This window comes from Mauremys mutica, chromosome 6, assembly GCF_020497125.1.
Source record: "Mauremys mutica isolate MM-2020 ecotype Southern chromosome 6, ASM2049712v1, whole genome shotgun sequence".
Taxonomy (NCBI): domain Eukaryota; kingdom Metazoa; phylum Chordata; order Testudines; family Geoemydidae; genus Mauremys; species Mauremys mutica.
In genome coordinates this window covers 47,788,591-47,803,047 of record NC_059077.1, presented here as the reverse complement: position 1 = coordinate 47,803,047, position 14,457 = coordinate 47,788,591, and the positions used below count along the sequence as shown (strand labels likewise).

Here is a 14,457-nt window from a genome sequence, read left to right as displayed (position 1 = left end):
GGTCAGTTCATGCTGGGGCCCTCTTTCTAGTCTGAGATTCCCTGGACTCCTCTGCTGGAGAGCTCTGCATCGTTGCCAGTGCTGCTGAGCTCGCCACGACGTCCACACAGGAAATGAGATTCAAACTGGCCAGACAGGAAAAGGAATTCAAATTTCCCCGGGGCTTTTCCTGTGTGGCTGGTCAGAGCATCCAAGCTCGGACTGCTGTCCAGAGCGTCAACAGAGTGGTGCAGTGTGGGATAGCTCCCGGAGCTACTAAGGTCGATTTGCATCCACACCTAGCCTAATTCGACATACCCATGTCGAATTTAGCGCTATTCCCCTCGTCGGGGAGGAGTACAGAAGTCGAACTAAAGAGCCCTCTATGTCGAATTAAATAGCTTCGTGGTGTGGACGGGTGCACGGTTAATTCGAATTAACGCTGCTAAATTCGAATTAAAGTCCTAGTGTGGACCAGGCCTAAGTCATTTTATTGTCTTACCTTTTCTGAGATAGATCTGGAACTTGTTCTCAGGGTTGGTCTCTTGCTTTGAGTTAGCAGCAGTTGGCAATACTGCAAAGGAGGAGGAGTGGGGGAGCAGAATCAATTGTTTTTTAAAAGAAGCCAGTATAGATGGCAACACCACAGCCACCGATATTGAAAGAACTGTTGCAGCACTATGTAACTGTCACTGGTAGCAAGGGGGGGAGGAAGTAAATTAATTTTCACTTCTGCCTTCAGCTCTTCATAGAGGTTCAATTGGCTGCTGAAGCTTTAGGAAAAGAGTTGCTGAATTCTTACTGTTCTTAACTGATCGTTCAGTGGATAAAATGTATTAGTTCTTTCTTTGATAGGACACTCAGGTTGTTCACCTAAGTGTGTGTGTTAATTTTTAAAACAAAATTGTACAAAAAACAAATGGTGATTCAAAGGTTGAAGATTTGGTGTCCTCATCCAGTCTTTTTTGGGAGATGAAACTTGATCTATTAAGCATTTTAATGACAGGTTTATTTAAAAAAAAAAAGTATTAAACCAGTACTAAGATTATTTTCATTATCCCTGCATCCCTAAAACCTGGTTATGCTCAGTAGTGTGATTGGTGCAGCTGAGACATAAATGTTAAGTCACTCTATACCCTGGAGAGCTTATACTCTAGAAAATAAACATGGAAAGACAAGATATGGTAGAGGAGATCCAGAAAAAGCATTCGCCCCCTAGATTTTTATATTGTGATTCGTTTTGTGTAGGTCTCACAGGGACTAGTGTCTCATAAGTCAGACCAGTGGAGAAGAGCTAGGCTTATGTGGTCCATAGTAGTCCATTATCTGTTTCGTCTTACTTCTTTAACCAGAAATATTGTTTTCCATTCTGTTTAGCTATACTGTTAAATCATTGTTTATTAACCTGGGATTAGGTTGACTTTTAACATATGTAGAGGTAATCTCTGAACTCTAACCAACAAAAAATCTAGACATCAAGATGTGCTTTCACCTGGGATTTGAATTTGTATCTCTGTAGAATGCTGTTATTCAAAATGAGGCCTATGGTTGATCTACCTGTAAATGGCTTCATGTGAAGACATAAAACTTGCATCTTTTTAATTATGCCTTTATTTTTAAACAAGGAAGGACACAGGTGTTTCCTGATCACGATGAACTGCACATGGCTGATAGCCTCATAAACCAGCCTAATACAGAGCAAAATGCGGCCCCAAGTAATCAGTCACTTTCTTCACCTGCTAATAATGAACTGGTTACCTCAGAGGATGGAAACAAAGTCATTCTACAGGACCAAAGTTCTGGAAAAGAAGCAAGTGTAGAAAATTTTTTTAAGGAAGATGCTGCGCCTAGCAGGTTAATTTCACTGTTTTTCTTTAATCTTTCCCCCCAGTGATCTGTTCTCTGACAGGGCTCCCCTTTAAGGCTTCTGCCACCATACTTTTAGGTTGACAAGTAGTCTTGTTTTAGCTATCACGGCTCATAGGTTATGTAGTTCTGTTGCCGGCACAGAGGCCCGAGGCGACAGCAACAGTGGTTCGTTGCCCGGTGTGCTTCGCTTCCAATAAACACACCAAGGTGGAGAAGCAAAAAAAAGTTTATTTGAGCCCAAATAAGGTGCAAGGGAGACATAGCAATCTCAAATCCTGCACACCAATACAAGCGGTTTTCCTCTCTTTATACATAACTTCAGCTAAGCATTCCCATCACCCCCACACTCCTCTCCCCCCACCTTTCATTCCCATGCAGCAAATACACTTTGCAATAGCAATTACCTTAAGCAGTTAAGTCATACTTGGCAAAAACCACTTTAGCTCGTTAGTAACTCTTCTGTGAACAGTTATCTTGTTTTACTTTCCTGGATCCGTTATTCTGCCCCCCCCTTAGCCAGGTGTAAGCAGGCTTCATCATTATCTCCTGGCAGTACCACAGTTGAGCTAGCTGTTGTACATTCCATTCTCGGTTACTGGCCTGCTAGGTTGATTAAAGTTCAAACATAAACATGGAAGCGCTTTGGTCAGACATGGAGTGACTTTAGTTCATTCAGGCCTACTACAGAAGGCTTTATTGACACTTATGGCTTTCCACCCTCCTGAGTTACCTAGGGTTATGCCTAGTGACACCAACAGTTCCACTTCATATGGATGCCTGTCCTTTTTTTCTTCCCTTTTAAATAGGGACTTTAGGTTAAAATAGGAGTGATGGAAATGTACAACTTCCAATTCCTGAATCCCCATTTTAAAATAAGGATATGCTTGAAAAACTGAATTTTAAAACTTACCTCACGTGGCTGGCCACTATTTTATCTGGCCCCCTTTTTTTTTTTTTTTTTTTGAAGACTTTGTGTCACTTGTCAGACAAAGGCCAGTGGTTTAAATTTCATTGCTACTTGTCATGCAGCTTAAAGGCTTTCAGGTGGCCACTGTACATCTATAACTAATAGCAAAAAAGGAACTGCTTGAGCTTCTGCCACAGGTAGAGTACATGGCTCTGCCCTGCTTTCTGTTGTGAATACTGTTTAAAGATGAACTTCAAGTTAATGAAGTAACTCAGTGAACTTTATTTTCAAAATGCAATTGGTAATCATGTCAACTTGTTTAGAAAGTTCTTGAATTTTTTTAGCTGCTTGCAAAAATGATCAAACCTAGGTTCCCTGCAAATGTTTAAGATTTTTACATTGAAGCAAAACCTGACAGTGCTAATGTGTAACTTCACCTGCTTGTTTTAACCCAAATTGACCCCTCCAAAAATCAACCTCCAAACCTTCAAAATTAGATGACCTATTTCTACTTTAATGTTAAATTTTAATCGAAGTATTACATTTTTTAAAGATTTCAGTTGCAGAGGAAAAATTCTGAGTTACCTAGCTGCTGTAAACCGACTTGTTCTGGTCCTTGTTGATCACTATGATTACAGCTGTACTCAGGCTCCAGTCACTCAAAGTTCTCCCAGTTCAACTGGCCTTTCTGCTTCTCTTCGTCCTGCCAGTCTGCCCATTTTTCCTGCTAACTCCCATCACTACTCTTGTTCATCGACCCAGCTGCCTCTCCCCTGCCCCTCTCCCCCCACCATTACGGCCCTCGTTGCTGGTATTAATTTCTTCTTGATACTGAATTCAAACACATTAAAGAATGGAGAGGTTAAATTACATTTTATGGTGGTTTTTCTATTTCTTTGTAGTGATCAGCCTGTGCCCAAAGTGACTAGTACACCAAGGTTTGCAAGATGCAGACTTCCTAAGCCTAAACCAAATCTTAGCAGAGTACTGGGAACAAACAGGAATGTTCATCAGAAATCTCTTAGTCCAAATGCAGATGTGGAGCAATTCAAGCAGGTTCAAAGTGGTGAGTTTCTCCTTTATTTCCAAGCTTTAGAAAATAGGAGCCTAACTTTAGGCTCCTAAATATGGAATTAGGAGTAGATCTGGGCGAATAACCTTTTTTGATAGGCTGGCAGATCAGAAAAATTGGATAAAAAAAATTGTGGGTCAAATCGAATCCAAAAATTTCAGTGAATCAAAAATTAGTTTGGGTTCTAATGAAACAACGTATTTACAGGCATTTTTAAAAGGTGAGGAGGCAGCGGCCTTCTAACTTTTAGCCCCGTGGTTAGGGCACTCACCTGGGAAAGAGGAGACCTGGATTTAAATCCAGCTTCAGAGCCTGGATTTGAACCTGACTCTCTTCCATCCCAAGAGAGGTCCCTTAACCACAAAGCTGTAGGGTATTCTGGGGCGAATTTGTCTCCATCTCTTCCTTTGAAACTGTTCCATGTTGTAAAAACTACCTTAACAGGCATTGGGCCAGACTGAGTGGGTAAGAATAACTGCAGCCTGATGATTAGGGCACTGATGTGGGAGACATAAGTTTGGATCCATGCTCTAAATCAGGGAATTGAACCCAGATCTCCCTTGACCCAAGTGAGTGCCATAACCATCGGGCTAAAACTTAGAAGGTGGCTTTCTCCCCCTTCAGTCATTTTGTGACTCTAAGCCAAATTTTAATTTTTGGATAAAACTATTTGGCACATTCATGGCAAATTTGCAAATTGTTTCAGATCAATTGAAATCACATTTTAAAACTATTTATCTTAATTATTTTGCCCACCTCTACTTAAGAGCCTACCTTTTTAGGTGTCTTTTTTTTTCTTTCTGAAAATCTTGGCCATAAAACTAACACAAATTGAAAACTCAGCTTTCTGATCATGTCTACAAGCATGCATCAACATTTCAACAGCAGAGTGTCCAACTATTAAATTCCATACCTGTCTCCTGTTCTTGTATCTCTTCAAGTGTAACCATATTTGTCTTTGTAGTATTTTTATAAGTAGTCCCATAAGCTAATGCATATATGGTAGTGTAAGGCATTCAAACAGTAAGTCTTCTTGTTGTTGGTAGCAAAATATTACACACACTAATTAACATGATTTCATTTAATTTTTAAAATCTTAGAGGGGAAAGCTCTGAGAGAGACCATAGAAGAGCAGGAAGTGGATCTAGAATGGAAGGTCAGACCAGCTCAGAACAGTTCTGCAGGTCTGCAGAATTTTGGATCTGGAAGCACAGACCTTGCCGAGTAAGTAAAGTTAACATATATGAAAAAATCCTTTATTCATATGCTAATTGGTATGTGTCTTAAATGTTTTGGACTAAATTTTCAAAAATGTGCATTTCAAATGGATGCAGAACACAGGGAGATGTACATAAAAGATACATTTAAATTGTGGGAAACTGGCAATGGTGTCTGCAGTTATTTTGGATGCACTACTTAATTCCACAGTGTTGTAGGGGTTTGGTTTTTTTTTTTTAAGGCCTTTTTGTACTGAATATCCTTTATGTAAGGCTAATGGAATCAGAACTTTTATTTGTATGTTTGGCAGTGTAGCCACTATTGAGTCCCAGGAACTTAGAAAGCAACTAGGTCCATTTTTCTGATGGATACTTTGGATGAAATTTATGGAGGTCATGGTTCACCTGTGGGCTGTTTGACTGTGCTTGCAGCTAATGTCTCACTTTGGATGCCTTGTGAGACTGAGCTAGGAGAGGTTTTGTCAAATAAGGCATTCCCTAAAAGTATTTTATCCTTAGATTTCTGTGGGATTTTTAATATTTTTCCTTAATAGAGGAATCTATTTATGGTATAAAGTGTTTGTTTTTTGTATGATTTGTTTTACTTTTTGCATAAAGGAAATATTTGAGCACACAATAGCCATAACAGCCTGATTTACCCCATGTCACAGTATATGTTACATATTGTTTATTTGGTTTCAAATTAACTGTATACATGTTTCAGAACAGAAAACAAGACAAGAGAGACTTGGGAAGCTTCAGTGGGGTTAAAAACTCCCATAATATCTCCAACAGCAGAGATTTGCCTACCTGGGCTAGAGAATGATCCTAATCAAAGTTCTACTGGTGTCCTTCCTGAAAATAAGCCCGGTATTGTTATGCACAACTTGCATGAAGTTCAGTTGACACAGGTAAAAAGAACTTGTATTTTTTTAAAACGTGATGTATTAAAATGCCTGTTTTTGTAAGAGGCTGTAAAAAGAGAAGTTATTTGGAGAAACTATAAAGAAGGCAATAACATTTTTTTTAAAAGTTTTCATCCATTCTGGGTAACTAAGTGAAATTTAATGGCCTGTGGTATTCAGGAGGTGAGTTTAGATGAACTAATGGCCTCTTCTGACCTAAAAAAAAAAAAATCTATGAATCCTAAATCACTTTTTCCTGATTGGATAATTTAGCCCTGAACTACCATAATATGAACATGCGTAGCATAGATATGCAATGTTGGGATTTGCATGCACCCGTAGATATGTCCACACAAATATCCCAAATTGTGCTCCCCCTTTGAGATGTGCATGGTTGTTATACACATTTGATTCTTTAGCTTTATATTGTACTTTTAGTTTTGCCAAAATGCTATTATGATCAGACTTGCATTTCTATACCTACCTTCTCTCATTTTATTAAAAATTATTATTGTCCTTTTTCTGGCAAGATTTTAGATTGACAAGGTGGGTCAAGTAATATCTTTCATTGGACGAACTTCTGTTGGAGAGGGAGACAAACATTTAAGCGTACACAGAGCTTTTCTCCAGGTCAGCTTGTCTGGCTCACCAACAGAATTTGGTCCAATAAAGGATATTCCCTCCCCCATCTTGTCTCTCTAATATCCTGGGACCAACATGGCTTCAACAACACTGCATACAAGATTTTAGATTGAACTTTCATGCTATTAATTGTCTAACAATTAACAAACAAACGCAAAAAACAAATGAAAAAACAAAACCCTCCTAGTTATTCTTAGTTTCTTAAACCTTTTTACTTTGATTATTGAATATACAGTACTTCAATATAATGAAGGGCATTTTAGAGATCCAGTAAATTGCCAAGCTCTTGACTTCCTTCTTGATGCTAGCAGGGACTAAATTATTACAGCTCTTTAGCTTTGCCCTTTGCCAGTTGGTTCAGAGCTCAACTGACTCTGCCCAAGTAGAACCAAGTGCAGGACTGAATGTGCCCTCACAACACTCTTCCTCCAACAAGAGTGCTATGAAATACTATTTTTTTTAGCAACATAATCTGCCATGAAAGGGAAGGGGAAGGAAGAGTGACTAAGCTCAATGTTTTTCTCCAAGCTCCAGAGTGTTTCCGTAATAGGTAGGGGAATTGATGCTCTTTGCACTGCTGAGCAATCCATTATATGAGTCAGCTTTGCAGGGTTGTGCGGTAGGAAAAGTAAACTTTTTTTTTTTTTAAACAAATAATTTCTAGAGGGAATGAAGATAAAGTACATATAAGCAGAACACACAATAATGCTTATAGTTAAATTACCCAAGTATTTCCAGTCCCCATCATCTTTATATCCTTCCATCCTAAATACTCAGCATAGTTTGGGGGAAAAAAAAATCAACAAAATCTGGATAGGGTATGGTTAAATTACTCTGCATTGTTACTCTTAACACTTGACTTTTGTTTTGTAAACACTTATCAAGATTTCTTCAATAACACTTTTTTTCTGTTTTCTAGAGTTGTTTGCCAGGCTTGTTAATATTTCTTTTGAAATACTTTTTCTAGACTGAAGCAGTTACACAGGAGTTTCAACAGCAACACATAACCAGCACAAAAGAAACTTCAGGTACAGTACATTAATGGCCTAAAATAGCAAAGCAATACTTGCTAGCCCAGCTAGGTGTAATATTAAGTCACTGTGTCTCAGAACTGCTTTTAATAATTTCTTTTTTAGTGTTAGAGTGAGTAAAAATAAAATGAAAACAAAATTAGTATGGTAGAAGTACCCATGCAAAGATGGATCAAGAAATTAAGAACTTTCTATTATAACACTGATGTAATTGATCTTTTATGATTTGATATTAAAGTAGCTTGAGTTAGTGATGTGCAGATAATTGATTTTTTTTGCTATTGTATATTTAAATTCATGCCACAAGTCACTGAAGAGACTTAAGTTTTGAAGCATTTTTAGATGTTGCCTCAGTAAGCTTACACATTTGAATGCAGCAGAAGATATTAAGTGGATAGAACAAACTAAGATAAATAAAAACAAAATTCAGAACCAATACAATTTGAATAATAAGAAAAAAAAATCTCGGAATTATAAATCTGAGACACTTACTTTAAAGGAATTAGTCTCACTGCTAAGGTTGTAATTTACACTTTCAAAGTGAAGGCATATGTGACTCCAGGCTCCTTATCCCATTGTGCCTTGTTATTGCAGAGGTCTTGCAATAGTGAATCATCTTTCAAAACACATTAAGTGAGATAAAGAAGCAAAGTGAATTAAGAGTGGAGTAGTACTTTTAAATCAACAAAAATCAAGGAGTTTCTGCATTAGTTTTTTGTATAATTTAGGTTTAATTTTCAGTCTTTTCCTTCTAAGCCATTCTTCACAAACTTTGTTCGGGGTATTCTAAATTTAGTGATACATTAAATATACTACATACAGCATGCTAATAGCTTGTTCTTCTTCGAGTGCTTGCTCATATCAATTCCAATTAGGTGTACGCGTGCTGCGTGCACGATTGTCGGAAGATTTTTACCCTAGCAACACTCGGTGGGTTGGCTGAGGTGCCCCCTGGAGTGACGCCCGTGACAGTCATTGGAACTGTGGAGCACAGCTTAGCTGATCTCCACTTCCCTTGCTCTTAGCTTGTTTATATCTGTAGATAGTTGTTATAGAGTACTTTCTAGTTGTAGTTATTGTCTTTAGTGTACATAGTACTTGAAGGTAAGGGGTTTCTCCCTTTCTCGAGCTCGGCCTGCCGTCTACCCCGGAGACTTTCTCCACAGCACACAACCTGATTGCGCTCACCGAGCCAGTACCGTCACAACCTTCGGTACCGCCAGTGTGGGCTGTTCCCTCGATAGAGCGAAACAGAGTAGGCAATGATCCCGGTCCCAATCCAGATCACGATCCTGATCCAGGCGCTGGTCTCGTCCACGGCACCACTCGCAGGCGCCGGTCGCACTCGTGACGCCGCTCTGCCTCTCGAAGATCTCCTTCCCAGTACAGTCAGTACTGGTCCAGCTTCTGGCAAGGATCCTGGCACCAGTCTACTCGGAGTCGTTCCCGGCACCGCTCCGGCCGTAGATCTTCATCGAGGTCCAGATCTGCCTCCCAGCACCAATACAACCTTCAGTCCCAGTCCAGATCGCAGTACCGCTTGAGACCACGGTGCTGATCTCCATCGCCGCAACAACCACAGGACAGTGCGATCCAGCATGAGCGATTGGCTCCACCTTGGCCGTCCCACCCCAACTCGAGATCATCCCAAGCGGAGAGTGGCTACCACGTCCATGCCCAAGACGTGGCCAGTGCTAGCCAATGGCATGACTAGGGGCAGGATCCTGCTCAGGGACCCCCTTGGGCTTACCATCAGGCCCAAGGTGTCCCATCGGGGGCTTCTCGCTCTGCCCACTTGGAACCCTGGGTCCTGAAGGCAACTGTCAGTCCATGTCGTCGTCGTCCTCCTCCTCCCTCTCCCTCCCGCCCCCCTCCCGTCCCTGGGGCTCAGAGGCGACAGCCCTACCCTCAGCTCAGGCCCACGCCCCTAGCGTGGTGGACCTAGGGTAACCCCCCGCAAGACTTGCCCCTCTGGGTCCTACGCACAGTGGAAAGTGCATATCAACTTCAATTTGTTTTGTCCCCCCGTCCCTCTTCGGGGACCCCTCTCACGAGCAACTCCTCCTACAGGAGGTGCAAACGCTCCTAACTATCGGAGCTATAGAGGAAATTCCAAAGGAACTGAGGGGCAGGGGGTTTTACTCCCGTTACTTCCTAATCTCCAAGGCAAAGCGGGGGCTACGGCCCATTCTGGACCTGCGCGGACTCAACAAATTCACGGTAAAGTTGAAGTTCTGCATGTTTTCCCTGGGGACCATTATTCCTTTCCTGGAGACTGGTACGCCACCCTCAGCATGAAGGACGCATACTTCCACATAGCAATTTACCCCCCGCACAGGCGCTTCCTTCACTTTGCGGTCAACCAACAGAACTTCTAATTTACTCTCCTTCCCTTCAGCCTATCCATGGCACCAAGGGTCTTTACAAAGTGTGTGGCTATCGTAGCTACCTCACTCCGTTGACATCGGATCTAAGTATTTCTGTATCTCGACGACTAGCTCATTCGGGGTCGCTCTGAGCAACAAGTGCAATCTCATGTTCAGTTCACCATGAACTTGTTCAGACAGCTGGGCCTGCTGCTCAATGTCAAAAAGTCCACTTTGCAGCCGACCCAAAGAATAGACTTCATCGGAGCAGTCCTGGATTCAAATCTCGCCCGTGCGTTTCTATGCACGCCCGCTTCCAGTCCATGGCAAGCATTACCCAAAGCCTCCCGACCTCGACAGCACACACATTCCTTGGTCTACTGGGACACATGGCATCTTGCACCTTTGTGACCACACATGCCAGACTGCACCTCTGTCCACTTCAGGCCTGGCTCTTATCAGTGTAACGCCCAGGCCGGGACAATTTAGACACAGTGCTCACAGTACCGACAGAAGTCTTAACCTCCCTAGTTTGGTGGCTGAACCCCAACTCGGTAGGTGGGGGACCTGCAATCCCTCCATCTCACAGCATGGATGTTGCATGGCTAACTCAATCTGAGCTACGTTGCTCCCGCTTGGTGCAGCACATACTCTTGGGTAGCAGAAAGCACTCTACTAGGTCCATGTATCTGGCCAAGTGGAAGTGTTTCTCCTGCTGGTGTGCCCTGAGCAATACTGCTCCTCTGGAGGTGCCAGTACCTACCATCTTAGACTATCTCTTGTCTTTGAAACAGCAAGGCCTGGCGATTTCATCCATCAGAGTACTCCTAGCAGTGATTTCGGCCTTCCACCCGGGTGAAAATGGGTGCTTGGTTTTCTCCAATCCCATGGTCAGCAGGTTCCTCAAGGGACTGGAACATCTGTACCCACAAATTCGGCATCCGACCCCTACATGGAACCTCAGCCTGGTCCTATCCAGACTCATGGGTGCCCCGTTGGAGCTGATGGCCACTTGCTCGCTCCTGTACCTGTCCTGGAAAACAGCTTTCCTCGTCACCATCATTTCGGCGAGATGTGTGTCGGAGCTTTGAGCCCTCACGTCGGACCCACCGTATACAGTGTTTCATAAGGACAAGGTACAGCTGCGACCACACCCCACCTTCCTTCCTAAGGTTGTGTCTGCCTTCCATGTCAACCAAGACCTCTTCCTTCCAGTCTTCTACCCGAAGCTGCATGCTTCTCAACGAGAACAGCTGCATTCCCTAGACATTCGTAGGGCCCTCACCTTTTACATCGAGCGAATGAAACCTTTTAGGATGACCCAGCTGTTCATAGCTGTGGCAGACCGGATGAAGGGCCTCCCGGTCTCCACACAGCGCATCTCGTCCTGGATTACATCATGCATCCGTGCGTGCTGTGACTTACCTGGTGTCCCAACTACACACCTTACCGTCCACTCCACTCGGGCTCAAGCTTTGTCCTCCACCTTCCTTGCTCATGTACCCATACAGGAGATCTGTAGGGCAGCAACTTGGTCATCGGTGCATACCTTTGCTTCCCACTACACGAAAGTGCAGCAGTCCAGGGATGATGCTGCATTTGGCTCAGCGGTCCTTCACTCCGCAACATCTCACTCCGATCCCACCACCTAGGTAAGGCTTGGGAGTCACCTAATTGGAATTGATATGAGCAAGCACTCGAAGAAGAAAAGATGGTTACTCACCTTTGTAACTGTTGTTCTTCGAGATGTGTTGCTCATATCCATTCCAAACTCGCCCTCTTTCCCCTCTGTCGGAGTAGCCAGCAACAAGGAATTGAGGGGGCGCTCGGTCAGCAGGGACATATATCTGGCGCCATAAGAGCACCACTCCAGGGGGCGCCTCAGCCGACTCACCGAGTGTTGCTAGGGTAAAAATCTTCCGACGATTGTGCATGCGGTGTGTGCACGCCTAATTGGAATGGATATGAGCATCACATCTTGCAGAGCCACATTTACAGAGGTGAGTAACCGTCTTTTACTCTGTAGTTCAATGTGAAGAGCTAATTGGACAATGCTGAGGTCTGCTAGATTTGGAAACTGATTCCTTGTCTTCAATTGCCTTCTTGTTAAATTCATCCTAACTGGTGGCAATTGGCTGCTATCTATCTGTTAATGTTTGACTCTCGGAAAAATATGGACTTGTAGAATGTTAGGATTGTCTGTGGGACTAGAACCTGGGACTTCTGCCAAAATAACAAGCTTCTGCTGCTTTAACTAAACGAGTAATTGTTAGCCACTGGTGGTGGTATTAGGTTCTTATCTTTGTGGATAGTGGATGACTTGACTGATTTTAATTAACGAAGCACAAGCTTATAGAGCGTCTGCTTATTATTGTGCTCATCTTTCTGAGTGAAGAGTACTGACTGGGGCTCTCCTCAGACACAAAACACATCTCCCAATCAGCTAGAAGGATCACTATAGAGCGATGCTAGGTTCCTTCCTTCTCTCCCTGAAGAGGCCAAGCATGTTTCCACGATACTCCCAGCCTTTTCTGGCTTGAGAAAAAAATTGTGACAACCTAATACTAATTGTGGAGAAGGGCATGATACAACACACAACTGCTAGCATTTAAATAGTACACTTTAAATAGTAGGGTTTAATTATCTGTTTCTTGTCTTCAACATGTTTTGGTAGTGAATGGAAGTGGTAATGAATATCCAGAGGAGGCGGAGGAACAGACTTTTATTTTAACATTGGTGGAAATTCCAGCTGACTCGAGAGAGTACCATGATGCATCTGTGTCACTAGAACAAGCTTTGGAACCATTGCTGCCAGCCCCCATACTTCTCACTCCAGTGAATACAGGCTTAGCTAATGTGATGGGAGAGCAGAGGTAAATGATCAATATATTACAAGATAAATGTGCATTTATTTCTGAGCCTCTCAGGCTAACTTATTGGAGCCTCTAAAGTTAAATACATTTGAACTAACTAAAAGAAGAAATGCAGGAGAAACCACTACCTGGCTCATTTATCAGCTTCACTAAAACAAGTGAAATATGATCGTGATTCTGTGAGCAATAAATCAGTTATGTAAATCTGCTGTGTTTTAATTTGTTAAATATTTTGGTCATGTGCCAGCAGCACCATAGTTAGTTTTCACCTGAATTTTCTTTTAGTGGGACTCTTATAAAGCATAGTTCTATATTGACTTGAATATTTCTGGTGAAAAGTAATGGAAATTATAAATCTGAGCACGTTTATATTTTCTAAAGTACTTTGGACTCCATAGCTAAATCACTTTTTCCAGATTTTTACGGTCTCACCTTTTTTGGAACACTTCGGTGAAAATGACAGAACATGATAAGAATTCTTTGTTTTAATTTTTTCATTCTGTTGATTAATAATACTTTCCTTGAATAAAGACAGACAAAATTATTTAACTGATGTCAGACTAAGCTTACAGCAGTACAGGAAAACAACAAAGAGTTTGAGTATGCCTGTTACATTGATCTAATACAGGGGTGGGCAAACTTTTTGGGCCAAGGGCTACATCTGGGTGGGGAAATTGTATGCAGGGCTGGCGCAGAGGGTTGGGGTGCAGGAGGGAGTGTGGGGTGTGGGAGGGGGCACGGTGTGCAGGAAGGGGTTCAGGGCAAGGGATTGGAGCAGAGGAGGAGTGCAGGGTGTATGAGGGGGCTCAGGGAAGGGAGTTGGGGTGCAGGAGGGGGCTCAGGGGAGGGGTGCAGACTGCGGGAGGGGGCTCAGGGCAGGGAGTTGGGGTGCAGGAGTGGTGTGGGGTACGGCGGGGGGTTGGGGTGCACAGGGGTGCAAGGTGCAGCAGGGAGCTCAGGGTAGGGGGTTGGGGTGCAGGAGTGGTGTGGGATACGGCAGGGGGGTTGGGGGTGCACAGGGGTGCAAGGTGCAGCAGGGAGCTCAGGGTAAGGGGTTGGGGTGCAGGAAGGGGGCTCAGGGCAGGGAGTTGTGGGGTGGGATGGAGGTGGGATTCCGACACTGGCCCGGCGCCACAGTGGCTCTGGGGTGGCAGCAGTGTGCACCAGGACCGGGGCAGGCTTTCTGCATGCTTGTCCTGTCCCCGGCCCCGCACCACTCCTGGAAGTGCTGTGGCTCTTTCGAGGGGCTGGGGGGAGGACTCCATGTGTGCTGCCCTTGCTGTGCCTTCAGGTACCTCCCGCGAAGCCCCCATTGGCCGCGGTTCCCCATTCCCGACCAATGGGAGCTGCGGGGAGTGGTGCCCGGAGTCAAGGGCAACGCACGAAGCCCTCTGCCCGGGGGCTGCAGGGACGTGGAGCTGGCCATTTCTGAGAGCGGTGCGGGACCCACGGCACCACAGGGGGAAATCCCGTAGGCCAGATCCAGCCCGCGGGCCGTAGTTTGCCCACCCCGATCTAATATGACATTGCATATTTTCACATCACACTTGTTGAAATAGGTCTCACATTTCCATGAAATATTGCAACAAAAGGTAC

General features: G+C 43.6%; 1 protein-coding gene across 1 annotated transcript in view; it reads left to right on the top strand.

Moving 5' to 3' along the window:
* BDP1 (B double prime 1, subunit of RNA polymerase III transcription initiation factor IIIB) overlaps positions 1-14,457 on the top strand; it is an 80,794-nt gene that overhangs the window by 54,910 nt on the left and 11,427 nt on the right. Inside the window, exons 32-37 of the mRNA XM_045021813.1 lie at positions 1,605-1,833; positions 3,658-3,821; positions 4,928-5,051; positions 5,769-5,955; positions 7,559-7,619; positions 12,663-12,861. Coding sequence (XP_044877748.1) covers positions 1,605-1,833; positions 3,658-3,821; positions 4,928-5,051; positions 5,769-5,955; positions 7,559-7,619; positions 12,663-12,861 — 964 coding nt within the window. The remainder of the gene's footprint in view (positions 1-1,604; positions 1,834-3,657; positions 3,822-4,927; positions 5,052-5,768; positions 5,956-7,558; positions 7,620-12,662; positions 12,862-14,457) is intronic.